The 27856-nt window shown below is 43.7% G+C and overlaps 1 protein-coding gene across 10 annotated transcripts in view; it reads right to left on the reverse strand.

Moving 5' to 3' along the window:
* Window positions 1-27856, reverse strand: part of SAP130 (Sin3A associated protein 130) — an 82581-nt gene that overhangs the window by 13484 nt on the left and 41241 nt on the right. For 6 of the 10 annotated variants that reach the window (XM_030916658.1, XM_030916659.1, XM_010363430.2 and 3 more), the window contains exons 15-16: window positions 22411-22515; window positions 1175-1533 (exon numbers count right to left, since the gene is read on the reverse strand). In XM_030916658.1, coding sequence (XP_030772518.1) covers window positions 1175-1533; window positions 22411-22515 — 464 coding nt within the window. The remainder of the gene's footprint in view (window positions 1-1174; window positions 1534-22410; window positions 22516-27856) is intronic. The other 4 variants (XM_030916663.1, XM_030916662.1, XM_030916660.1 and 1 more) reach the window with 1 other exon arrangement.

The raw sequence follows: 27856 nt of genomic DNA on the forward strand, positions 1-27856 counted from the left end.
TACAAATTCCAGTCCTGGCTACAACTTTCCCCTGTATTTCGTCCCTGCTTTGTTTCTCCATAGCACTTATCACCCAAACATACATATACACACATACATACATATGTAATTTAGTCATCTTTTTATCTTTTGTCTCCCTTGCTAGAATGTAAGATCTAACAGGATAAAGCTGCATTTGTCTAACACAAAGCTGCATCGTCGTGCCCAGAACAATTCCTGGCATAGACCCCCATAGGTTGAGGTAGGATTACAGGCAGTTCCCTAGCACACAGCGGTAAAGGGAACCAGCCAAAAAGAGCAGATGAGCAGCATAACTGAGGGTGCTTCATTTCCCCTTCTGGATCACTCATGGTATCTTTCAAAGAAAGGGCCAAGGGTAAAAATATCCACAGAAAGAGATTTCATGGCAGAATAAATAGATGAGTAAATAAATAGTAGATTAAAAAAACTATAGACACAGCACAATCACACCTCTATCAGGCAAACAACATGAGAAAGAAATGGAGGCCTTCTCACTGAAACAGTAGGTAATACTGGATACCAGAGAACAAATTACTTGCTTTCTTCTTTGGATTTGTTTCTACTTCACACAGTTTATATACTGAATATGTTACTTTTGTAGGAAAAACAAAATTACACAATAAATTATTTAAAAACAGAAAAGAAAAAAAGAAAACCTCTCAAGTGACTTGACTTTCTCAAACTGGAAGTTTAGAGCTAAGATAAAGTGGTAAAGGGAGAAATGAATTGCTTTAAGATTTTACTAATCACATACAGGTTTTTCAGCAACATAAATCTTACTTGATTGCATAACAAGGCAATGAAACTTGGAAATAAACAGTACTATAGCCATATTATGACCCTTTTTACATAGTAGCATTTTCTTAACGCATGCAAGGAAACTACCTTGAAGGATATCCATGGGGAAATGCTAATCTCTTTCATGATTTTGGCCAGAAATTAAACTTAATTACAAAAGGGAAGCAAAGTAGTTTTAGTTTTCACAATGAGTTTATTGCTTTCTTCTATTTATCAAAAACGAATGACATGCAACATCTAAAATGGGTATCAGGGAGTCTCGGCTGAGGGTCACAGAAGAATCTGGATGCTGGAGGAGAATTAGGGAAGGGGAAGAGGCAACTGCCAATGGAGAGTATTCTATGGACGGACTTACCAGAAACTGGCCTCATGATATCCATTGGTTCTACTTCTTCTTTCACTTTAATTTCAGGAACAGGAGGGCCCAAGACGGAGGACAGACTGCCACCCACAGTGACTGATGGAGGTGGTGCAGCTGCAATGGTGGTGATGGGTGGAGTGATGGGGACTGCTCCAGGAATGGTTGAAAGGGCAACGGCTGGTTGTGATGGGGGACTGGCTGCTGCAATCATAGTTGGAATGGTCGGTGGAGGCTGCTGGGCAGTTGGAGGGACGGCAATGGTAGGCTGATCATTATTTTGATTGGATACAGTCTCCATGGACACAGTGACGGGAGTGGCCATAGACACGTGGATTTCAGACTTGGGTTTGGCACTAAAACACAAAAGAAAAGCACATGTAGCAAATAAGAAAAAACTGCCTTCATCTACAACATCTCAGAGGATGGGTATTTGTCCGATTATTTCTTTTCAGCACACTGCACAACTGATACTCTATTTCTTTTTTAATTTTTAATTTTTAAAAAATTTTGAGACAGGGTCTCACTCTGTTACCCATGCTGGAGTGCAGTGGTGTGATCTTGGCTCACTGCAACCTCTGTCTTCTGGGCTCAAGGGATTCTCCCACCTCATCCTCCCGAGTAGCTAGGACTACAGGTGTGTGTCACCATGCCAGGCTAATTTTTGTATTTTTTGGTGGAGATGGGGTTTCACCATGTTGCCCAAGCTGATCTCTAACTCCTGAGCTCAAGTGATCCGCCTGCCTCGGCCTCCCAAAGTGCTGGGATTACAGGTGAGAACCACCACGCCCAGCTTTAATACTCTATTTCTTGACTTTAAAGTTTAACAAAGCACTTTTAAATGTCAGTCACGTTTTAAAAATATACTGTATGTCCTGCTCCCACCCAAGTTTTTATAAGCAGTAATAAAATTAACAAGAAAATAACACTTTAAAGAACTCAAAGTCATATCGTCATAGCACAACCAATTTTCATAATATTAATATACATTTTCCCCCAGAATTCCTTAATATATATGTTGACTTTGGAGTTGTTATTTTTGTTTTTTTTCTTTCTTTTCTTTCTTTTTCTTTAACTACAGTTGTAATTGAGAGGGACTGAGGTTGAGCTGATTACTAATGGCCAATGTCTAATCATCCATTCCTGTGTAAATGGAATTTCCATAAAAACTCGAAAAGACTGGATTCAGGAGCTTTTGGGATAGCTAGCACGTGAAAATTCCTGGAGGGGCGTGCCTGGAGAGGCCATGGAAGCTTCACACCCCTTCTCCCAGGCCTTATGCGTCTGTTCCAGTTGGTTGGTCATCTGCATCCTCTATAATAGCCTTTATGAAAATAGGTTAATGTACATAAAGTGTTTTCCTGAGTTCTGTGTGTTGTTTTAGCAAATTAATCAAACGTATGCATGGGAACTAGCTGGTCAGAAGAACAAGTAAAACCACCTGGGGCTTGCATTGGGCGTTGAAAGTTTGGTAGTCTTGTGGGACTGAGCCCTCAACCTGTGAGATCTGACACTCTCTCCAAGCGTCATAATTGAACTGGAGGGCACCCACCTGGTGTCTTTTGCAAATCTGGTTGGTTGGTTGCCGGGGAGAAATCCTCCCCCACGTCTTACTAACCAAAGGTCCCAGAAGTTTCTGTGGTGGTGTTGAGTGAGAGAAGACAAAAACACTGGCTTTTACTCCTATATTCTCAGATGAGCAACGGTATACTTGGGATTTTTAACCTATAGAAATGAAAATACTGAGTTGGGCACAGTGGCTCATGCCTAAAAATCCCCAGCAATTTGGGAAACTGAGGCAGAAGAATCACCTGAGGCCAGAAGATCGAGACCAGCCTGGGCAATACAGTAAGACCCCATTTCTTAAAAAAAAATTTTTTTTTTTAATTAGCCAAGTGCATTGGCGTGCACCTGTAGTTCCAGCTACTAAGGAGGCGGAGGCAGCAGAATTACTAGTGCCCAGGAGTCCGAAGCTGCAATAAGCTATAATTGTAACACTGGCACTCCAGCCCGGGCAAGAGAGGGACCAGAAGTTCTGGAATATAAAAATGTAAATGCTGAAAGGGGGAAAAAAAAGAAAAAACACTAGAGAGTCTGAACTGCATATTTGAATAGGCATAAGAAAGAACTGCCTAGGCATGGTGGCTCACGCCTATAATCCCAGTGCTTTGGGAGGCCACAGCAGGAAGATCACTTGAGCCCAGGAATTCAAGACCAGCCTAGTGAACATAGGGAAACCCCAAAACTACAAAAATACAAACATTAGCTGGGCGTGATGGTGTGTGCCTATGGTCCTAGCGACTCTGGAGGCTGAAGAGCAGGAGGATTGCTTGAACCTGTGAGGCTGAGGCTGCAATGAGTTATGACGGCACCAATGAACTCCAGCCACAACACAGCGAGACCCTGTCTCTTAAAAAAAAAAAAAAAAAGAGAAGATAAATTACGGCAAAATATTAAAACAGTTACATCTGTTTGATTACTATTATTTTCTCTATTTTCCCATTTACAGATTTTCACACTGAGAAGGCTTTAAGATAAATTTGAAGATATCTAGAAAGAAAAAGAGAGACGAGAAAGAGATAGTAAATAAATGAGAGAAAAGATAAAGAAACCAATTCTAGAAGTTCACCTGACAAATAAAGAGTTTCCCCCAAAAAAGGGATGAGATGGAAATTGAGTAGCAGAAAACAAATTATGAGGGAAATAATATATTAAGATTTCCCTGTACCGACCAACACAGGTTTTCAGACTGAAGAGACCACTGAGTATCCAGCACACATAAAAACAACCAGCTGGCACATGTATATCTATGTAACAAACCACCATGGCACATGTATATCTATGTAACAAACCTGTACATTCTGCACATGTATCCCAGAACTTAAAGTATAAAAAAAAGGCAGGGCACAGTGGCTCACACCTGTAATCCCAGCACTTTGGGAGGCCGAGGCAGGCGGATCACGAGGTCAGGAGTTCAAGACCAGCCTGTCCAACATGGTGAAACCCTGTCTCTGTTAAAGATACAAAAAATTAGTGGGGCGCAGTGGTGAGCGCCTGTAATCCCAGCTACTCAGGAGGCTGAAGCAGGAGAATCGCTTGAGCCCGGGAGGCAGAGGTTGTAGCGAGCTGAGATCGCGCCACTGCACTCCAGCCTGGGCAACGGGGCGAGACTCTGACTCAAAAAACAACCAACCCAAATTCTACTGTCAAGTTTTTGAACATTGAGAACAAAGATCATTAAAGTGTTCAGAAAGAAACGAATATGTAAGATATAAAGATCAGCACTCAAAAATCATATCTGGGTTTTCAAAAGTAAAAAAATGTAGAAGACAACAGAGTAATACCTTTACATGTATGCCACACACTCTCTCTCATATATATGAGAGTGAGACAGATGAGAGAGAGAGAGAGAGAGAGAGAGAGAGAGAGAGAGAGAGAGAGAGAGAGAGAGAGACTCCCTCTCACTGTGTTGCCTAGGCTGGAGTGCAGTGGCATGATCATGGCTCACTGCAGCCTTAAACTCCCAGACTCAGGTGATCCTCCTGCCTCAGCCTCAGTAGCTGGGACTAAAGGTATGTGCCACAATGCTTGACCAGGTTTTGCATTTTTTATAGAGGCGGAGTTTTGCCATATTGACCGGCTGGTCTCGTACTCCTGGACTCAAGCAATCTGGCTGCCTTGGTCTCCTGAAGCTCGGGGGTGGGCCACCACAGCTGGCTAATATTTTTAAAGAGCAATGATTTCTCGTCTAAAATTCTGCCTGCCATTCTATCATTTAAGAGTGAGGAGTTGTGTTTCAGGAATGGAGTAGACATACTTTTTCCTATTCCTCCCACAAAGTAGAGCTAAAACTCGGGAGTGTTAGACATAAACCAAGCACAACGAGCTGCTGAAGAGTGAGGAGAAAAAAGACACATTGTCTAGGGACCTCAGGACCCAGGAACGGCACGGCAGTCAGTTCCCTGGGTTTGTTTTTTGCCTTGTGTGTCCTGGACAGGGTGCTGGAGAAGCTGATAACATGGAAATGCCAAAGAGCAGAGACAAAAAAAGTCCCAAGAAAAGCCTACTCTGTCTAGCCCAAGAACCAACAAAAAGGGGTGGCTTGACATGACGTAAATCCTGTAGACAATAATTGCTCTACTCCAGTGAAACGTCACAGAAACAACTGCGGCCTTGGCAAAGGCTGCGAAGAGTCTAGACTTCCCTGGCCAAGTTGTAATGAGGGGCCTCAATCTCCTCCCCATCCCACTACTCATGCAGTATCGTCAGAGGCCAACTGGGAACCTGGCCTTCACTGATCACCCGGCAGTAACAAGGCAATGCCCCCTCTTCCCTGCTGGGGTAGTTTGAGAGGAGGCCTGCTAAAGTATAACCTATACATAAATCCAGTCTTATAATTTAATACTTACAATGTCCAGTTCCAAACAGAAAATCACTCATCAAGAAAGAGGAAAATCACAACTTGAATAAGACAAGAGATGAATGATAAAGGAATTATCTGACAAGGACTTTAAAGCAGGTATTATAAATATGTGTTAATATGCAATTATAAATTCACTTGAAATGAATAAAAAAATAGAAAAATCTTAGTAAAAAAATCAAAGTTATAAAAATTTTGGAACCAAATAGAAATTAAAGAAATAAAAAATACAGTAACTGAAATAAGATGGTCTTGCTGTGTTGGCAGGGTTGGAGTGCAGTAGCTCTTCACAGGCATGATCATTGAGCACCACAGCCTCCAACTCTTGGCCTCAAATGATCCTCCCTTCTCAGCCTCCTGAGTAGCTGGGACTATACAGGTAAGAGCCATCGCATCTGCCTTAGAATCAATGAGGCTGAAGACAGATCAGTATAATTAGCCTAATCTGAACAATACAGAGAAAACAGACTGAAGAGTGTGGATAGAATAAAGATGTTTTCTGATATGCCAACTATCAAAAATTGACATCTTGGGCATTCTGTCACTACTACTGAAGAGGTGCTCTTACAAATCAAGGGGGTAAATCAAGAAAAGGGAAGCATACAGGCTCCGGGTGACAAGGTGTAGGGAATTCAGAGCCTGGTGGAGAAAAGAGGCACCAGGAACAATAGCTGGGCACTGAGACCAGACAGGTACCAATACAGACTGGGGCAGGCAGAAGCAGGGCTTCAAGGAGGGATATGATCAAGAAAAAGCACAAATGACAGAGATCTGACAGGTTTAACTCATTTACAGCAGTTCTATAGGTTTGGTGGAAAGTTTGAAGATGAACTAGTGATACCTAGAAAAACCTACACAAACATTATAAGCCTTGTAGTACTACATGATTTAAAAAAATTAAACTTACTTATATTGACAGCTATTGGATTTCCTTTTTAAATCTGTTTTATATTTTTCAATATCTTAATTTTCCTTCAAAGTTTTTTTGTTTTGATTTAATAATACATTCACATGTTTCAAATGATATATGGAGAAAGCTCCTCAACATACTGGATGGGTTCATCCACTATTATCTTCCACACAATATCACTATATCTCAGCATTCCACTGACTCTAAGATGGCGACAGTTATAAAATGAACCATTATTTTGTGTACACTTAAAAATACAATAACTGGGCCGGGCGCGGTGGCTCAAGCCTGTAATCCCAGCACTTTGGGAGGCCGAGACGGGCGGATCATGAGGTCAGGAGATCGAGACCATCCTGGCTAATACGGTGAAACCCCGTCTCTACTAAAAAATACAAAAAACTAGCTGGGCGACGAGGCGGGCGCCTGTAGTCCCAGCTACTCGGGAGGCTGAGACAGGAGAATGGCGTGAACCCGGGAGGCGGAGCTTGCAGTGAGCTGAGAGCCGGCCACTGCACTCCAGCCTGGGCGGCAGAGCAAGACTCCATCTCAAAAAAAAAAAAAAAAAAAAAAAAAAATACAATAACTGAATTCTAGAATATTAAGATGTCATCAGTTTTAAGATACTGATTTTAGAGATGCTATGGTTTTAAAACCTTGTTTCTCACAATCAATAAAATATAATAATTTCTTGTATGACCTTATAGTACTTATGTATGTAGACAAAAGCAAATACAAATGTTTTTTCTTTTCTTTTTTTTGAGACAAAGTCTGGCTCTGTCGCCCAGACTGGAGTGCAGTGGCACGATCAGGACTCACTGTATCCTCGACCTCCCAGACTCAAGCAATCCTCCCACCTCAGCCTCCCAGTAGCTCGGGACCACAGGTTTGCACCACCATACCCAACTAATTTTTGTATTGTTTATAGAGATAAGAGTTTCACTATGTTGTCCAGCCTAGTCTCAAACTCCTGGGCTCAAACGATCCACTCGCTTCAGCCTCCCCTCCCCAACTCCTCTGGCAGCTGAGACTACAGGGGTGTACCACCACGCCTGGCTAATTTTTTTTTTTCTTTCAAATTTTAGTAGAGACAAGGTCTTGCTATGTTGCCCAGGCTGGTCTCAAACTCCTGAGCTCAAGTGATCCTCCCATCTTGGCCTCCCAAAATGCTGAGATTACAAATGTGAGCCACTGCACCTAGCCCAAATGTTACTTTCTTACCCAACTTTCCTGCTTATTTCAAAACTGTCATAGCATATACCTCGTACCCTTTTTTTTTTTTTTTTTTTTTGACTCATTTGGGTTGCTTTTTTGACTTGAACCATATTTTATTTACCCAGTCCCCTATTTGTGGAGTACAAAGACCAATACAGATAACAACATTCAACAGACTAAAAAACTACAAATTTAACTGGGAATATCTGGAGGCAGAAGATGAGCGGAATGCACACAATTTCCCAGGCTCTCCATCCTATCAAGAAATGCAATGCCCAGCCACGGTGGACAAACCACATGCTGTCAGAGCCAGATTTCCCAAAGTATGTCACTTCCTTGCTTCTCTACACTAAGGACTTTGGGGAAAGTGCAGGTGGCATGAAAACTACAGGGGTGGGAGGAGGTGCTTCTGAGCTCTGGTGCTGACTGTTCAGGAGAGCTGCATCTCAGAGTGGAGCTGTCCAGGGAGCAGCAAGCCAGCTATCTTTCAACAGAGCCCTTCCAACTCTGGCGTGTTAGCTCTCGGCATGTTGACACCTCTGTCAGCTGATATGTGTGCTAGTGTATCCGATTAATACATTACCACATATACCTGGGAAAGAAAAATGCGTCTGTAATTTTGGTAAGTATTGCCAAGTTGCCTTTCCGTAAGGGTTATAACAGTTTGCACTCTCACCAAGAATAAAAACACCCAATTATCCACAGCTTTTCCAACAGCATATTTCAAACTCCTGGTATTTTGCCAGTATGAAAGGTAAATGCTGGTGTCTCAGTGTGCTCTCAGTTTGCTCATCTCTTGATATAAAGCATCATTCCACATGTTATGGACCTTTGACACTTCTTTACCTGTGAACTAATTGTTCAAATAGGTTGTTCATTTTTCTACTGGACTTCTTTATTATTCACTTCTGGCAGTTATTTATATATTACGAAGATGAGCTGTTAGACTGTGATATGAGTTGGAAATATATCTTCCCAGTTCATCATTTGTCTTCCACTTTGCTTATGAAGTTTTCTCTTGACAAAAGTAGTTTGTTTCTTAAATAATTTTTACTAAGTCAAATTTCTCTCTCTTATTAAAGACAGGGTCTCACTCTATCACCCAGACTGGGGTACAGTGTCATGATCCTGGCTCACTGTAGCCTCGACCTCCCAGACTCAAGCAATCCTCCCACCTAAGCCTCCTGAGTAGCCAGGACCACAGGTGCGCACCACCATGCCTGGCTAATTTTTGTATCTTTTGTAGAGATGGAGTCGGTCTCGAACTCCTGGGTTAGAAGCAATCTGCCCACCTTGGCCTCCCAAATTGCTGGGATTACAGGTGTCAGCCACCATATCTAGCCCTGAGTCAAATTTCCCAAAAATTCCTTTTTATAGATTCTGAATTTTGAGTCATAATGTGATATGGTTTGGGCTCTGTGTCCCCACACGAATGGCTCCCGTGATTCCCATGTGTTATGAGAGGGACCCTGTGGGAGATGACTGAATCATGGAGGCGGGTCTTTCTTGTGCTGTTCTCGTGATAGGAACTAAGTCTCACAAGACCTGATGGTTTTAAAAAGGGAAAGTTTCCCTGCACAAGCTCTCTCTTTGCCTGCCACCATCCACGTTTAAGACGTGACTTTCTCCTCCTTGCCTTCTGCCATGAATGTGGGGCCTCCCCAGCTACATAAATTTATCCATGGGTTTTTCTATCGTTATTTGCATAGAACTACATTAAGTTCAATGTCGAAAAAAACTCCTTTTTAATTTTTTTATGGTTTATCTTGATTGAGTTAGTGTTAGGCAGGCAAACTAGAAATAGGAATGAAAGGAGAAAACAGAGAGCCCTTTTAACCCATTTAAAAATGTTCTCTGAGAGCTGGGCATAGTGGCATGTGCCTGTAGTTCCCTACTCAGGAGCCTGAGGCAGGATGGTGACCTGAGCCGAAGAATTCAAGGCTTTAGTCAACTGTTCACACCCACTGTACTCCAGCCTGGATGACACAGTGATACCCTATCTAAAAAATAAGGAAATTTAGGCTGGGTGTGGTGGCTCACGCCTGTAATCCCAGCACTTTGGGAGGCCAAGGCAGGCAGATCACTTGAGGTCAGGAGTTTGAGAACAGCCTGGACAACACGGTAAAACCCCACCTCTACTAAAAATACAAAAATGAGCTGGGCGTGGTGGTGCACGCCTGTGATCCCAGCTACTCGGGAGGCTGAGGCAGGAGAATCACTTGAATCTGGGAGGTGGAGTTTGCAGTGAGCTGAGACTGCATCACTGCACTCCAGCCTGGGCGACAAGAGCAAAACTCCATCTCAAAAAAAAAAAGTAAATTAAAAAAGCCACAATGAAAGAAGCAGAATCAGTGGGTTGCAATGAAAGCATTATTTAGAAGAAAATTCATAGCCTTAAATATTTATGTCAGCAAAAAAAAATATTGAAAACTGTCAGGCTGAAAAACTAGAAAACAAACAAAAATAAAGGAAACAATAAATATAAAAGCAGAAACTAATAACTTAGAAAAGAGACTAACACTGGCTCGGCGTGGTGGCTCACGCCTGTAATGCCAGCACTTTGGAAGGCTGAGGTGGGTGGATCACCTGAGGCCAGAAGTTCGAGACCAGCCTGGTCAAGATGGTGAAACCCCGTCTCTACTAAAAATACAAAAATTAGCCAGGTTTGTTGGCACACGCCTGTGATCCCAGCTACTCAGGAGGAGACACGAGAAATCACTTGAACACGGGAGGCAGAGGCTGCAGTGAGCCGAGAATGCACCACTACCCTGCAGCATGTGCAACAGAATGAGACTGTCTCAAAAAAAAAAACAAAAAAAAAACAAAAAACAAAAACAGGCTGGGCACGGTGGCTCACGCCTGTAATCCCAGCACTTTGGAGGCCAAGACGGGCAGATCATGAGGTCAGGGGATCGAGACCATCCTGGCCAACATGGTAAAACCCCATCTCTACTAAAAATACAAATAAATTAGCTGGGTGTGGTGGTGCGCACCTATAGTCCCAGCTACTAGGGAGGCTGAGGCAGGAGAATCGCTTGAATCTGGGAGGCAGAGGTTGCAGTGAGCCGAGATTGCGCCACTGCACTCCAACACTTCAGCTTGGCAACAGAGTGAGACCCCATCTTAAAACAAAACAAAAGGAACAGAAAAACCCAGACTAACACTAACCCAAGTAGTCCTAGCTACTTTGGAGGCAGAACAGGGAGGATCACTCAAGCCTGGAAGGTCAAGGCTGCAGTGAGCCAAGCCATGATTGTGCCACTGCACTCCAGCTTGAGTGACACAGTGAGATTCTGTCTCAAAAACAAAAAAAGCAGGGGGTGGGGGGCGGGGCCGGGAGCGGGCATAGTGGCTCATGCCTGTAATCCCAGCACTTTGGGAGGCCGAGGCAACTGGATCATTTGAGGTCAGGAGTTCGAGACCAGCCTAACCAACATGGGAAAACCACATCTCTACTAAAAATACAAAAATTATCTGGGCACGGTGGCACATGCCTGTAATATCAGCCACTCAGGAGGCTAAGGCACGAGAACTGCTTGAACCAGGGAGGTGAAGATTACAGTGCGCCGAGGTTACGCCACTGCACTCCAGCCTGGGCGACAGGGCGAGACTGTCTCAGAAAAGAGAGAGAGAGAAAAAAGTGTAATTAACACATGGAATTTAATCTTATCTATTATTTAATCTTATCTATTTCCCCTTATTATTATTTCGATTTATTATTATATCCTATTTATTTGTTGTCTGCTAGAACTGATGAGGCCTGAAAAACGTGAATTATTAAAGCCCCTTTGCTCCTAAGCTGCTCTTTGAAACCCTCCTCATACTTCTTGTAAATTCTGCTTTATGACCCTTAACGCTACATTATTTGGTACACAGACATTCTTAACTGTTAAAACTTCATTGTAGGCCGGGTACGGTGGCTCACATCTGTAATCACAGCACTTTGGGAGGCTGAGGTGGGCAGATCATGAGGTCAGGAGTTCAAGAGCAGCCTGACCAACATGGTGAAACCCTGTCTCTACTAAAATACAAAAAAATAAGCCAGGCATGGTGGTGTGCACCTGTAATCCCAGCTACTCAGGAGGATGAGGCAGGAGATTCTCACTTGAATCTGGGAGGTGGAGGTTGCAGTGAGCTGAGATCATGCCATTGTACTCCAGCCTGGGCGACAGAGCAAGACTCTGTCTCAAATAAATAAATAAATAAAATAAACAAACTTCATTGTAAATTAGATTCTTCAGCATTATAAAGGACCCTCCGTGGGCCGGGCACAATGGCTCACACCTGTAATCCCAGCACTCTGGGACGCCGAAGCAGGCAGATCATTTGACGGCAGGAGTTCGAGACAAGCCTGGCCGATATGGTGAAACCCTGTTCTTTACTAAAAATACAAAAATTAGCCGGGTGTGGTGGCACGTGCCTGTAATCTCAGCTACTCAAGAGGTTGAGGCAGGAGAACTGCTTGAACCCAGGAGGTGGAGGCGGCAGTGAGCTGAGATTGCGCCACTGCACTCCAGCCTGGGCAACAGGAGTGAAACTATGTCTCATGAAAATAAAAAAAAAGGACCCTCTGTGTTTTGCTTTTAAGCTGAATTCCACCTTTTCTGATAAGATTTCAATTTGTTTACCTTTGCTTGATAAACCTTTTGAAAAAATATTTGTGTAACTTGAGTCCTCAGATGACATTATCTTTTTTCACTGGTATTTTAAAATTGGTTACCATGGGCTTACAATCAGCAGTCTAAATTCATATCAATCTAGTTTGCATCGATACCAACTTAACTTCAATAACATACAAAATGTGAAAGGATGGAAAAAGATATTTCATGAAAACAGTAACTGAAAGAAAGCTGTGGGCCTGTATCAATATCAGAGAAAACAGATGCTAAATCCAAAACAAGACAAAGGACATACTATATTAATAAAAGATTCATCAAGAAGATCAAAGAACTGGGAGAAATGAGCAGTCACTAATTAAAGGGCATAAAGTTTCAGTTAAGCAAAATGAAGAGGTTCTAGAGCTCTGTTGTGTGACACTGTGCCTACAATGAACAACAACGTACATTTAAACCTCTCCCTACCAGGGCAGATCTCATGTTAAGTGTTCATACCACAATAAAGAGAAAAAGATACAGCAATTATAAACCTTCACACATCAAAGAACGGTGCCCCATGTAACAGAATAAAGGAGATACTGACAGAATTAAAGGGAGAGAGAGAGGATGACACCCACCCAGGCTGGAGTGCAGTGATGCAATCTCAGCTCACTGCAAATTCCGCCTCCGAGTTTCAAGCAATTCGCTGCCTCAGCCTCCCAAGTAGCTGGGATTACAGGCATCCACCACCACGCCCAGCTAATTTTTGTATTTTTAGTACAGACAGGGTTTCACCATCTTGGACAAGCTGGTCTTGAATTCCTGACCTCGTGATCTACCCGCCTCAGCCTCCCAAAGTGCTGGGATTGCAGGTGTGAGCCACTGCACCTGGCCATAGCTGGAGATTTCAATACCCAATTTTCAATAACAGATGAAACATCCAGACGGAAACTTGGCAAGGACACAGAGAACTGGAGCACTAAACAAACCAGACCTAACATATATACAGAATACTCCACCCACCAACAGTGACTGCACATTCTTCTCAAGGGCACATGGGACAATCTCCAGGACATATCATACTTTAGGTCAAAATTCAAATTTCAAAAAATTTATAGACCGAACCCAAAGGATCTTTTCCAAGTACAATGGAACAGACCTAAAAAATCAATATGAGAGAAAATGGAAAAATTCACAATGACATGAGACTTCTTTCCTGAGTCGGATAATGGTTTTGAACACATGCAGAACACTTCCTTAACTTTTTGGCATCTTCATAATGTAACAGCTATAGGAAAGCATTTTTTTTTTTTAAGACAGGGTTTCACTGTTATTGCCCAGAGTGGAGTGCAATAACACCATCTCAGCTCATGCAGCCTCCGCCTCCCAGGTTCAAGCGATTCTCCTGCCTCAGCCCCCAGAGTAGCTGGGATTACAGGTGGCCCCCACCACATCCGGCTAATTTTTTGTATTTTTAGTAGACACAGGGTTTCGCCATGTTGGCCAGGCTGGTGTCAAACTCCTGGCCTTAGGTGATCTGTCTGCCTCAGCCTCCCAAGTGTTGAGATTATAGACGTGAGCCACCGTGGCTCGAGTTTTTTTTTTTTTTTTTTTTTTAAAGACAGGGTCTTGGGAGGAGGAGGTTGCAATGAGCAGAGATCACACCATTGCACTCCAGCCTGGGTGACAACAGCAAAGCTCCATCTCAGAAACAAAAAAAAAGACAGGGTCTCACTCTGTCACCCAGGCTGGAGTGCAGTGGCGCGATCTTGGCTCACTGCAGAGATCTGCCTCCTGGGCTCAAGCAAATCTCTCACCTCCCAAGTAGCTGGGACAACAGGTGCACCACCACACCCAGCTCACTTTTGTATTTTTAGTACAGACAGGGTTTCACCATGTTGGCCAGGCTAGTCTCAAACTCCTGACCTCAAGTGATCCACCCGCCTCAGCCTCTCAAAGTGCTGGGGTTACAGGCGTGAGAGCACTGCGTCCGGCCTGACAAGCACTTTCAAGTTGTGTATGACTAATGCTTTCTCCATTCCTTTCTTATGTCTGGACGAGGCGCTGACAAACTATATCCCGGCCCAACATCAGTTCTGCAGATGAAGTCTTTCAGTACAGCTACACCAGACGTGAGGACTCAGACAGAGACTATGCGGCTCACAGAACCCAAAATAACTTACTCTTTATTTTTCCCTTTACCGAAAACACGTACCAATCTCTGCTTAGATGATCAACAAAACAGTAAACGAAGTGCTATTGATAACTTCTGTGGAACAAGTGCTCCGACCAGGGCCAATTTCAAGCTGCCAATGTGTTCTTCAATGTGGAGTGGGGCAGAGGTTGGTGGCGGGCGGGGGGGGGGGACGTGAAACAGCATACCATTCTACGTAATTATTCCATGGGAAGAAGGATAAAATGTAGTTGAATAATTAGTAAGTATTGGGTTTTAAGTATTTACTACATTTAATTATGACTTTTTACCCAGTAATACAATTTTTTCAATGGTTGTCTATAACACCTGCCTCACAAAATTCCTGATAACGTATCAATCTACTCTTGTGAGTCAGCACAAGTCAAGTTCGGCATCCCTTTACTTAATGTTTCATTTTAACCTTCCTGAATCACTTTGTGTTTGGCCTGCCTCTGTATACAAGGCAGAGCAGAGGTGGGTTCTGCTTTGTAATGCAATCTGGAAACAGGCGAGTTAAGACCTGTATTACTTTGCTAGAGCCACCACAACAAACCATCACAAACTGTGTGGCTTAAACAGAAGTAGCTTGTCTCACAGTTTTGGAGGCCAGAAGTCTGAGGTCAAAGCGTCAGCAGGGCTGGTTCTTTCTATGGGCTTGAAGGAAGGACAGACTATTCCAGGCCTCCTCTCCCAGCTTCTGGTGGCTTTGCTGGTAGTCTTTGTTATGCCTCGGCACCTTCCTAGCCTCTGCCTCCATGTTCACATCATGTATCTGTCTGTGTCCTCATTTCCCCTTTTTCTAAGAATACTAGTCACGGGTCAGGTATGGAGGCTCCCGCCTCTCATCTCAGCATTTTGGGAGGTCAAGGCAAGAGGATCACTTGAAGCCAGGAGGTTGAGACCAGTCTGTGCCATATAGCAAGACCTTGTCTCTACGAAAAAAATTTATTTAGGCCAGTTGTGGTGGCTCACACCTGTAATACCAGCACTTTGGGAGGCCGAGGCGGGCAGATCATGAGGTCAAGAGATTGAGACCATCCTGGTCAACATGGTGAAACCTGGTCTCTACTAAAAATACAAAAATTAGCTGGGTGTGGTGGTGTGCTCCTGTAGTCCCAGCTACTCAGGAGGCTGAGGCAGGAGAATCTCTTGAACCCAGGAGACGGAGGTTGCAGTGAGCTGAGATTGCGCCACTGCACTCCAGTCTGGATGAGAGGGCAGACTCCATCTCAAAAAAAAAAAAAGAAAAATTTATTTAAATTAGCTGGGCATGGGCCAGGCATGGTGGCTCACACCTGTAATCCCAGCACATTGGGAGGCCAAGGCAGGTGGGTGGATCACGAGGTCAGGAGCTCGAGAACATCCTGGCCAACATAGTGAAACCCCGTCTCTACTAAAAATACAAAAATTAGCTGGGCATGGTGGCGTGTGCCTGTAATCCCAGCTACTCAGGAGGCTGAGGCAGGAGAATAGCTTGAACCAGGGTGTTGGAGGTTGCAGTGAGCTGAGATCACACCACTGCACTCCAGCCTGGTGACAGAGCAAGACTCTGTCTAAAATAATAATAATAATAATAATAATAATAATAATAATAATAATAATAAGCTGGGCATGGTGATGCATGCCTGGAGTCCCAGGTACTCGGGAGGCTAATGTGGGAGGATCGCCTAAGCCTATATCACACCATATATCACACCACTCACTGTACTCCAGGTTGGGTAACAGAGCAAGATACTGTCTCCAAAAAAAAAAAAAAAAAAAAGACCAGTCATATTGAATTGAGGATTCACCCTACTCCAGTAGGGCTTCACCTTGACTGACGACATCTACAATGACCCTATTTCCAAATAAGGTGGCATTCCGAGGTACTGGGAGTTAAGACTTCAACATGACTTTTGGGGGATACAACTCAACTCACAACGAAGCCACTGACTTTTTATCTTTCTCCCTCGTTTTTTTTTTTTTTTTTTTTTGACAGGTTCTCATTCTGTCACCCAGGCTGCAGTGGAGTGACATGAACACAGCTCACTATAAACTCAACCTGCCAGGCTCAAGTGATCCTCCCACCTCAGCCTTCTGCGTAACTGGGACTACAGGCCCATACCACCACACCCAGCCAACTTTTTTATTTTTTGTAGAGCTGGGGTTTTGCCATATTGCTCAGGCTGATCTCGAACTCCTGGGCTCCAGCCATCTGTTGACGTCAGCCTCCTAAGGTGCTAGAATTACAGGCATGAGCCACGACACATGACTATCTTTCTATTTTATCCACTTTTTCATTTCTGTCTTCTACGGCCAACACTGTCTTGTGCAGTTTGAATTTTGCCTTCCTTCTGTGGATCCTCATTAGTTCTCTACTGAGTCCTGTCAACTCCTGTGTCATCACTTCATGTTTTGCCATTTACTCCAGGAGTCTTTTGTATTTGAACTTTGTGTCTTCCTCCATAGAGGTGGTTATTTTGTTATATTATTTAAATTCTGGTGGCATGTTTCATTACAAATTTCATCTGTCCCCTGTCAACGTTTTTTGGTCAGTGTCTTAGGGAACAGGTTAGTTTACTTTGTTGCTCCTTTCTTATGTTTTAATTTTAATTATCTTCATATTAATCCTTTTTTGCTACTCATCAGTGAATGGAGTTGGGCTAGTTCTAGAACAGCCATTTACATGAGATTACTTTTACTTGGGTGTGGGAGCGTGGGGGGTTCATTCTTCCAGCTAGTTATTTCTTCCCAATCCAAACGCTCTCTACTTTCAGGTGCCACAGATTGCCTGCTGCAAATAAAGCCAGTCGGAGTGCCTGTGCGGGCCCCACCTCCACAGCTTCTCTGAAGCACACCAAATCCAAGAGCCTGAAAAAGAGCCCTGCTCACCCTATTTCTGCACCTGCTGCGGCTCACGGGGAGACTTTTGCACCTCACGGCAGGTTCTTCACCTTCAGGACCGACACTGGAAAACTAAGTCCATATGAGACTTTGTTTTAAAAAAGACAAAAACAGAAACAGGCCAGGTGCAGTGGCTCATGCCCGTAATCCCAATATTTTGGGAGGCCAAAGTGGGAAGATCAGTTGAGGCCAGGAGTTCAAGACCAGCCTGGGCTACACAGTGAGACTGCCATCTCTACAAAAATAACATGAAAATCAGCTTAGCAGGCTGGGTGTGGTGGCTCACCCCTATAATCCCAGCACTTTGGGAGGCCAAGGCAGACAGATCACTTGAGGTCAGAAGTTTGAGACCAGCCTGGCCAACATGGTGAAACCCTGTCTCTACCAAAAATACAAAAATTAGCCAGGCCTGATGGTGGGTGCATTTAATCCCAGTTACTCGGGAGGCTGAGGCAGGAGAATCACCTGAGCCTGGGAGGCAGAGGCTGTCGTGAGCCAAGATGGTGCCAGTGCACTCCAGCTTGGGCAACAGAGTGAAACTGTTTCAAAAAAGATAAATAAATAAAATAAAAATAGCTGGGCATAATGATGCCTACCTGCAGTCCCAGCTACTCAGGAGGCTAAGGTGGGAGGATCCTTATGCCCAGAGGTTCAAGGATGCAGTGAGCTATGATCATGCTACTGCACTCCAGCCGGGGTGACTGGGCAAGACCCTGTCTCTAAAAATAAAACAAAAGCAAATAAAAACCTGAAGTGTTCATTAGCTGAGGACTAATTGTGGCATCAACACACCTCAGAACATCACATAGTATAGAGAAACAGTCACTTTTTCTGGTTTTTCATTTTCCTGACTTCTAAAGATGCTATGCTCTCAGGTCTGGTCCTTACACCACTTCTGTTCTCTATTTATACTACCTTCCACTCTCACAGCTCTAAAGAACATTTGCTTACAATTCCAAAATCTCTATCACCAGCATGGACTTCTATCTTCAATTCTAGAGCTGTATTACCTCAGAATTTTGTTGTTGTTGTTGTTGTTGAGATGAACTTTTGCTCTTGTTGTCCAGGCTGGAGTGCAATGGCGCGATCTCGGCTCACTGCAACCTCCGCCTCCCAGGTTCAAGAGATTCTCGTGCCTCAGCCTCCCGAGTAGCCGGGACTATAGGCATGCGCCACCACACCTGGCTAATTTTGTGTTTTTAGTAGAGACGGGGGTTTCTCCATGTTGGTCAGGCTGGTCTCAAACTCCTGACCTCAGGTGATCCAACCACCTCGGCCTCCCAAAGTGCTGGGATTACAGGCGTGAGCCACTGTGCCCGGCCTACTTCAGAATTTTATATCTGTCTATTTGACACTTCCACTTGGGTGTCCAACCACATAGATATTGCAAAAGTAAAACGACTGAAACTAACCTGATTTTTTTTTCCTGCTCTTCTCAGAGCTTTCCTCATTTTACAATGCTCAGGTAAAATACAGGAGCTATCCTTGACTCCTTTCTCTCCATTCCATCAGAAAATTTTGTCAGCTGTACCTTCAAATCATATCCAGAATCCAAACACTTGTTAAGACATATGGCCAGGGTGTGGTGCTCATGCCTATAATACCAGCACTTTGTGAGGCTGAGGTGGGAATACTGCTTGAGCCCAGGAGTTCCAGATCAGCCTGGGCAACATGGCAAAACCCTGTCTCCACAAAAAAATACAAAAAATGAGCTAAGCTTGAGCTTAGCTCTTAAGTAGTCCCAGCTACTCAGGAGGCTGAGGCAGGAGGATTGCTTGAGCCTGAGAAGCTAAGGCTGCAGTGAGCTGAGACTGCACCACTACACTACAGCCTGGGTGACAGAGTGAGACCCTATTTCATTAAACAAACGAACAAACAAACAAAAAACACTACCTCCATGCAGGTTTCAGCCATGAAGACAGTTAACGGTTTTGTCAGCTCTCACTTGGGCTTCCTGCTTCCACCCTTGCTCTGCTGCAGTTTATTCTCAGCACAGTAGCCAGAGTGATTCTTTTAAAATAAGTCAGATCATGTCACTCCTATGCCTTAACCCTCCAATGGCTCTCCGTCTCAGAATAAAATCCAAAGGCTTCTGAATAGCCCACAAGGCCCTAAATAATCCAGCTCTCAATGTCATCTCTAAGCCATCTTGTGCAACTCTCCCCTCTGGTTCCAGGCTAGTCTTCCTTCCTGGTCCTGTGATTCCGAATAGATAGGTAGTCCTCACTGAGCATGAAGCTCACACATGTAAATATCAGACATAGTCATGCAGCACATAAGGATGTTTCAATGAACAAGGGACCACGCACATGACAGTGGTCCCATAAGATTATAATTTCTGGCTGGGCACGATGGCTCACGCCTGTAAACCCGGCACTAGGGGAGGCTAAGGCGGGCAGATCACCTGAGGTCAGGAGTTCAAGATCAGCCTGACCAACATGGAGAAACCCCCTCTCTACTAAAAACACAAAATCAGCCAGGGGTGGTGGTGCATGCCTGTAATCCTAGCTACTTGGGAGGTTGAGGCAGGAGAATTGGTTGAACCCCAGAGGCAGAGGTTGTGTTGAGCCGAGATTGAGCTACTGCACTCTAGCCTGGGGCAGTAAGACCGAAACTCTGCCTCAAAGATAAATAAATAAAGATTTTAATTTCTATGTTTAGATACACAAATATGTACCACTGTGTTACCACTGCCTACAGTATTCAGTCAAGTCCTGTACAGGTTTTTAGCCTAGGAGCAACAGGTTGGACCATACAGTCTAGGTGTGCAGTAGGCCATCCCATCTAGGTTCGTACAGGGACACTCATGATGTTCACACAACAATGAAATTGCCTACTGATGTGTCTCTCAGAACGTATCCCCATTGTTATGTGATGAGCTCTATGGTCCCCACATCACCATGGAACTAACAGAGGCCCATGATGATCAGTAACCAATCACATCACCTCTTAAGTCTGGTAATGACCAATCACTGACCATAAACAGTTCCACATAAACAGTTCATCAAGCAAACAAAGCATGTTGTTGTGTTGCTCTGGCGTCCCAGTGATAAACCAATGTGAAATTTTAAGAAAAGGGAAGACTGAATGTGAGAATGGGTCAACCAAGACGAAAATGCAGCAAAAGACCAAAAAGGGATGAGGCCAGAAGTGAAATTATATGTGAAGATTTCAAAATGGACCAGCAAAGAGAAAAAAGGAGAAGACCTATACTTGTAAAAAGCTGTATGGACCATATTGAAAAATGTAGTGAATATAAAAAGGAAGGTAAAGTAGCTTTATATCATCTTTCGGTTTAAGCTGCAACAGGAAAGCCACTTAAGGCAGAAATAGAGTGTTTATTTCTATTTTGGACTGACAATAACCAAAAAAAATTACAATTATTCAAGGCTGAAGTGTTGAAGTTAGCTGCCACACTGAAAGAAAATGGTAATTAGGAAAATGAATTACTGCTAGTGAAGGCTGGTTTTAGCATTTCAGAAGTCAACATGACTGTGAGTGGTGTTGAGTGAATCGGCAAACTGCCATCACACAGAAAGATGGTGCTATAAAGTGTGTACCCAGAGTCCAAGAAGAAGTGAAGGCAAACTGGTTTTGAGGAAAAGGATGAAGAGGTCTCAGAAGTTATGCTGGCAAAAACCTTCACATTTAATGAAGTCTTGGAGATGTTCCACAACACTGAAGGGCAAAGGGTAAATGATGGAAATAGACCTCAACTTAGAGTTGTGATAGTTTGCCAAAGTTCATGAGGTCAAGAGATAGAGACCATTCTGACCAACATGGTGAAACTCCGTCTCTATTAAAAATACAAAAATTAGCTGGGTGTGTGGCACACTCCAGTAGTCCCAGCTACTCAGGAGGCTGAGGCAAGAGAATCACTTGAATCCGGGAGGCGGAGGTTGCAGTGAGCGCCACTGCACTCCAGCCTGGTAAAAGAGCAAGACTCTGTCTCAAAACAAACAAACAAACAAAAAGAATCTATCAATCTATCTACCTGTGTATGCAGAAAAAGATGTGGAAAGATACTTATCAGAACTATTATCCTGACCACAGAGGAAGTCTACAGGAAAAACAAACAAAACCCCAAAACTGTTACTGGTCAACATTATTCTAGGAAGTGGGATTGGCAATGTGGGTAGAGAATGAGACAATAATTTTCACTTTATACTTTAAGTATTTTAATATTCTCTAATTACTTTTTCCAATATAATATTACTTGTGGGAGTAAGAGAAAGAACAAACACTGTCATAAGGCCGGGCATGGTGGTTCATGCTTATAATCCCAGCACTTTGGGAGGCTGACGCACGTGGATCACTTGAGGTCAGGAGTTTGAAACCAGCCTGGCTGACATGGCGAAATCCTGTCTCTACTTAAAATACAAAAAAAAAAAAACAAAGCCAGGTATGGTGGCACACGCCTGTAATCCCAGCTACGCCAGAGGAGCAGGAGAAATCTCTTGAATGTGGGAGGCGGAAGCTGCAGTGAGCTGAGATTGTGCCACTGCACTCCAGCCTGGGCAACAGAGCAAAACTCTTGTCTCAAAAACAGAAAAAACAAAAATAAATACCGTCACGATGTCATTTTTGAATGCCATAGCAACTGGGTGTTTGCTATAAGGCACATACAAAGTGTTTTAAATGTATAATTTTGCTTAAATACACAAAAATTCTATGAGGTAGATGTTACATGAATGCTCACTTTATAAATGAGGCAAATGGGAATCAGAGAGGTTGGAAAACGCATTCAGGTCATGCAGCTAGAAAGAGCATATAAGTTGGGATTGGTGGCACACACCTACAGTCCCAGCTACTCAGGAGGCTAAGGCTTGTTACCTGAGCCCACGAGTTCAAGGCTGTCGTGTGTTACGATTTTCTATGATGGCGGCTGAGAATAGCCACTGCACTCCAGCCTGGGCAACATAACCTAACAAGACTATGTCATGCAGGCATATTAGACTCCCCACCACTGCAACGATGTGTGCTTAAAAGCAAGAGTGCTAAGAACACTTAGGTGCTCACCCTGCAGGCCTAGGTGACCCAGATGTACTCCGCACAGAGCTTTCCACTCGAGGACTAGCAACATCAGGAGGCTGAGGAGGAATGAGGGTTTTCCGAACCGCCATTCTGAAAGAGACAAGAGACAAACCCGGAAAATAGCAGTCCAAGGGCATTCAAGGGTAAGAAATACAAGATACGCATTTGCCAGGCACACCTAGGACAAAATGAAAGCCCTACATTGACTAAGGATTTTTAAAATGGATTTTTATTTTCCCAGATACCACAGACACATTACCAAAAAACCCAAATAGTACAAGTCTTAAAATAAAGAGCAGGTCCCTTCCCCATCGCTGCTCACTTCCTGTCAGGCTCCCTCCAAGAAGCAGCCATTGTGACTCTTTTAGCTGCTGCTGCTAGCATGCCACATCTCCCTTCTGCTGAATGTTATTCACACTGAAATCCGTATTAAGTGTTTACAATTATTATTACGTCTATGGTGTTTATAAAGACCTGGAAGCTAGGTGAAAAAACCCTGATCCAGGAAGAGCTGGAGATCAATTGTGTTGTACAGCAGAGAGGCCACATAAGGCTCTGACGGAGAATTAACCATCAGTTTACCACTACGAAAACATGAGCAATCTTGACACATTTAGTTTCGGTAAAGTGGTGGGAACAAATACCAGTTGAGAAGTGGATTTGAGAGAAAATAACTAGACAAGAATATACCAGTTTACAACACTTAATCACTAATGGATCCGGGTACTGATCTTCAGAGCCACTAACATCTCAAAAACGGTGACCATCAGACATTGTGTGTCTTCTGGTAAGAGACTAAATCACCAAACTATGAAGTAGTCTTGCCACAAGAAGCAATAAAAAAAGAAAAATCAGATCAAACCTTCAGAGTCAAGTAACAACTTACAGAAAATGTGGAGGACAGAACAAGTGAAATTACACTATGGGTGCAGTAAGTTGAATTGAGTTCTTTAAGATATATATAAGCCACAATCTTTAGTAACTGTGAATGTGACCTTACTTAAAAAAAGGGCCTTTGCAAATGTAATTAAGGATCTCAAGAAAAGAGATCCTTAATTATATTTGGATGTAGAGTTCTGGATGTAGAGTTTAGTTTAAGATCCAGTGACAAGTATCCTAGTAACAGAAAGGGAAGGGAGATTTGAGACACAGGTACAAGGGCAAGGCCATGTGATGATGGAGGCAGAGATTGGGATGCTGTGCCTGCAAGCCAAGGAACACAAAGATCAACAGCAGCCACTGGCAGCCAGCATGAGTAGATTCTCCCTGAGACCCTCCCGGGGAACCAACCCTGATGACACTTCATTTCAGATTTCTAGCTACCGGAACTATAAGATATACATGTCTGTTGCCTTAAGCCAGAAGATTTGTGGTAGTTTGTTACAACAGCCCTAGGAAATGAATACATTGGGGATGCTATCAACAAAATCCAGAGGGGGTACGGCCCAGAAGACCAAGTTTCTTCAACAAATAAACTGCAGGAAAAAAAAAAGATAGAGGAAACCTCAATAATAAAATGGTTTTAAAAGTCATATTAATTAATCACAATGTATGCATCTTATCAGAATACTCAAATAGATAATATAAAATATAACAAATTGTGTGACATTTCAGACCACTGGAAACCTGAACAATGACTGGCTATTTGATATTAAGGGGTTATTGGTTTTTTAATGTTATGTATCTCTCCATAGGAACATGCTGAAATACTTACAAATGAAATGACATGGTATCTAGGATTTGCTTCAAAATAATATGATAGGAGCGGGTAGGTAAGCATATAGGTGAAGCAAAATTGGCCAAGAGCTGATAAGCTGAGAACTAAAGTTGGGTGACAGGCATATATTCATATGCTCAAAAAAAATTTTTTTTTTTTTGAGACAGAGTCTCACTCTGTTTTCCAGGCTGGAGTGTGGTGGCACGATCTCAGCTCACTGCAATCTCCGCCTCCTGGGTTCAAGTGATTCTCCCGCCTCAGCCTCCCGAGTAACGGGGACTACAGATGCCCGCCACCACGCCCTAGCTACTTTTTGTATTTTTAGTAGAGACAGTTTCACCATGTTGGCCAGGCTAGTCTCGATCTCCTGACCTCAGACGATCCGCCTGCCTCGGCCTTCCAAAGTTGTCTTTTGATTTTCTTTTTCTCAAAAAAGGAGCAAGTTTGTCGACTAACAGTGAAGACGGAAGAAGCCTGGGAGTTGTGAAAGAAGGAAACGTAAAACAGTTATCTGGAGTGGTGCAGGAGAGTATACTTTGATGGGCTGCTTTAAGACCTTAGTGCATCTGTGAGGCTAAGCAAGGCCAGTTAGTTGGCAAGGTGGCTTTCTCTGCCACGATCTGCTGTACATGTGCCACATAAACAAAGCAGAAAATTGGACTTAAGTCCGGTTTTGACAAAGTGAAGTGAGGTGGGGGGTAAGGCAATCACTGCCAGTGACCACAGACTCTGAATCAGGAAGAGCAGAGAAAGATGCCATGAGAGGCAGGGAGGAACATGAAAAGGTGGATCAATGGACTGGAGGCTGCTGGGGTCCCTCTGGAGCTGGAGTTCCGTTGGGAGGGAGGTGGGAAGAAAGAAGATGGGCGAGGGGCATGGAAGAACACAGACAAGGTCAGGAAGGCTTACTGAGCTTATGTGCTAAGTGCTCACACTGGGGGTGGGGGGGAGTGGTGATGGCAGGAGAAGCATTCCAGCACCTGAGGGGCCAGGGAGCTGGAAGACCATTTCTGATCATTGAAGGTGAAGACAGGGTTCCACTATCACTAAAAAGTGCCAGACATCATATTCTTCCAAAGGGCATACAGATACACCTACAAAATCTAACTTGACTCTCTAAGCCTGTAGATCTGCCCTGCCCAACAAGAAAGCCGTATGGTACTACTGAGCACCTGAAATGTGCCAAGTGCAACTTAGGAACAAAATTTTTAATGTCATTTCATTTTAATTAATTTGAATTTTATAGTAGATACTTGATCCAGTTATTGAGAAACTTTTTATTGTCTGGAGTAACTTGGTTATGTGAAACTACTTTTTCAACTGTAGAGTTTATGAAATCTAAATACAGATCAAGTGCTTTTGAGGAGACATGGTCTGAAAATGGCAGTGAGGCATGACAAGGACACCTAGCCTACCTCTAGGCTGAGTGACAGCAGGGATGTGGAAGAGAGGCAGGGACCACTTTAGACAGCTGCAGGGCAAGTTGAGTTCCTGAGGAAGAGCCAGGTTTAAAGCAAGAAGGTGTGGAGAAAGAAGAGACAAGGGCACTGGGGTGAAGGCTGGAGTGTCGCGTGATGACAGGCTATGAATTAGAGGGCACAGTACAAGCGTCTTTGGGAGGAAGTACGGGAGAAGCAGGCACATCTTTTTGTCTTGCAGTGCGGCAAAATTTCAAAATACTGGCCTGAGTTTATTGCATCCACTGAATACTGTGCAGAGCATTTCTGTAACCAGGAAACTCATTTCTTTCCATTTTGGTAATTTTCTATTACTTTATAACTCCTTACTTTGTAATGATCCCTGCTCCTTTTCTCTGATCTCTCTTGCTGAAACCCATTACCTGGAGGCTGGATTTCCTGAACTGGTTCTTTTTATTGTTGTTTTAAATTTTCTCCTGTCTTTTTCTCCAATTTTCTTGTCTTTTTGTTCTACGTTTGAGATTCCTTCAATTTTATCTTCCAACTCTTCCACTGATCTTTCAATTTCTGCTATCTTATTTCAGGACTGGTTCTTTTCTCCTCTGAATGTTCTTTTTGCATAGCACTGTGTTACTGTTTCGTGGATGTAACCTTTTCTTTTGTCTTTCTGAAGCCATCACGGATAGTGTTTGCTTATCCTTGTTCATTTGTTCCGTGTTTTATTCTCCCTGGCAAGCCTCTACATCTTCCAAGGTGCTTTGGGCATGTATTTATTGTGGTTTCTGTCTTCCCCCATTAGAGGTCCCCTCAAATATGTGTCTATCTTTGGTTGTATGTTCACGATTCAGAGTGGGGGAGTGGGGAGAGGGACTGAAATGCTGGCTGGGAGCTCTGAGCTCTGCAAGGGCATATCTACTATGAGGTTCACTGCAGGGTAATCTAACCCTGTCCTTAGGGAAGCCCTAGTGTCAGTATCTTTAGAGCTTCCCCTTGGGCGGCATAGACTCCCCAGAAGGAAAGTAGAGTCCTCTTCTCATTTTCTATCAAGAATCAAATTCACCTGCCACAGTTCTATCAGCTGAAAGCAGGCAGTGGACTGGAAAGTGTTCAGCATTCCATACACTCATGGTGAGTCACAATTTCTTTCTGGTAAAATACCCATGACCTCCATAGTGCTGGGTGATCCTAGTGGACCATCTGCAGAGTTTGAACTTTCAGGCTCCTGCTGAAGTTGGGAAGGGGCAGTACACCACATGGCATAGGTAGAAAATGGGATTCTGGGCTCTAACTTTAACACTTTTCAAACTCAAAGGTTTTAACTTATCCTCCTTAAGAGAGAGAGAGCCCCTTCCTTCGCCCCCAGAATCTTCCTGTTGTTGGTCCTTTTGAAGATTTTCCAATTTTAAAAGAGAATGGTTCTCAACTTTCCCCTATGCAAGCTTCACATTTAGCTTTCTCAGAGCCAGGACGCCATCACGTGATGGCCTGCTTCCCAGCTTCAGTTGCTACTGTGTCCTCTCCTGTTCTCCCCATCCTTGTGTGTTTACAACTTTTTTGAAAAGAAGTTATATAGGGCTATGAGAGGGAGAGATTTCAGACGTGTGTAATCAATCTGTCATCTTAACCACAAGCTTTGCCTTGTGCTTCTACTAATAAGGTAACTTTGTCACGGACTGACTTGTCCTTTAAAAAAGTACAAAGTATTCACAAGCAGCAAAGATAGGGACTCTGGTCTACGCACAGCTCTGTGGAAATAAAAACCCTGCAGGGACCCTAGTCCCAGCAATTTAAGTTTGCACTTGCTTTAATCTGTTTATGTTGATGCTGTTAGCTCAGCTGAGCCACAGAAACTCTGCTCTCTGAAACATGTCCGCTCATCTCCCACCTCCAGAATGTGTAAGTTGAACAGCACAGCACATACCTTCCTGCCTATGATCCACCAACTGAGAAGCTTACATGGCAACACAAAACACTATCTGCTACTAAATATGACTCTTACTACACTTCAGAAATTGTCTGCCCACAGTGATTTAGAAGGGGAGCAGGGAAGTGCTGGAAAGGGGCAGGTCCCTGGTGAGGGCTCTACCCCCGGCCTGTGCCCACAGATCTAGGTGATGACAGGCATTTTTGTTTTCCTGCCCAAATGCTGCATTTCCCCCAGACCACCATGGCCTGCCACACCCTGATCCTGTGCCTGTAAAAACCTCCGAGACCCTAGCAGGCAGGCACGCAAGTGGCTGGGCATCAAGAGGAACACATCGGCGAAGGAAGACACAAGCAGCTGGACGGCAAGAGG

Source organism: Rhinopithecus roxellana, chromosome 14 (genome assembly GCF_007565055.1).
Source record: "Rhinopithecus roxellana isolate Shanxi Qingling chromosome 14, ASM756505v1, whole genome shotgun sequence".
In the NCBI taxonomy this organism is placed as follows: domain Eukaryota; kingdom Metazoa; phylum Chordata; class Mammalia; order Primates; family Cercopithecidae; genus Rhinopithecus; species Rhinopithecus roxellana.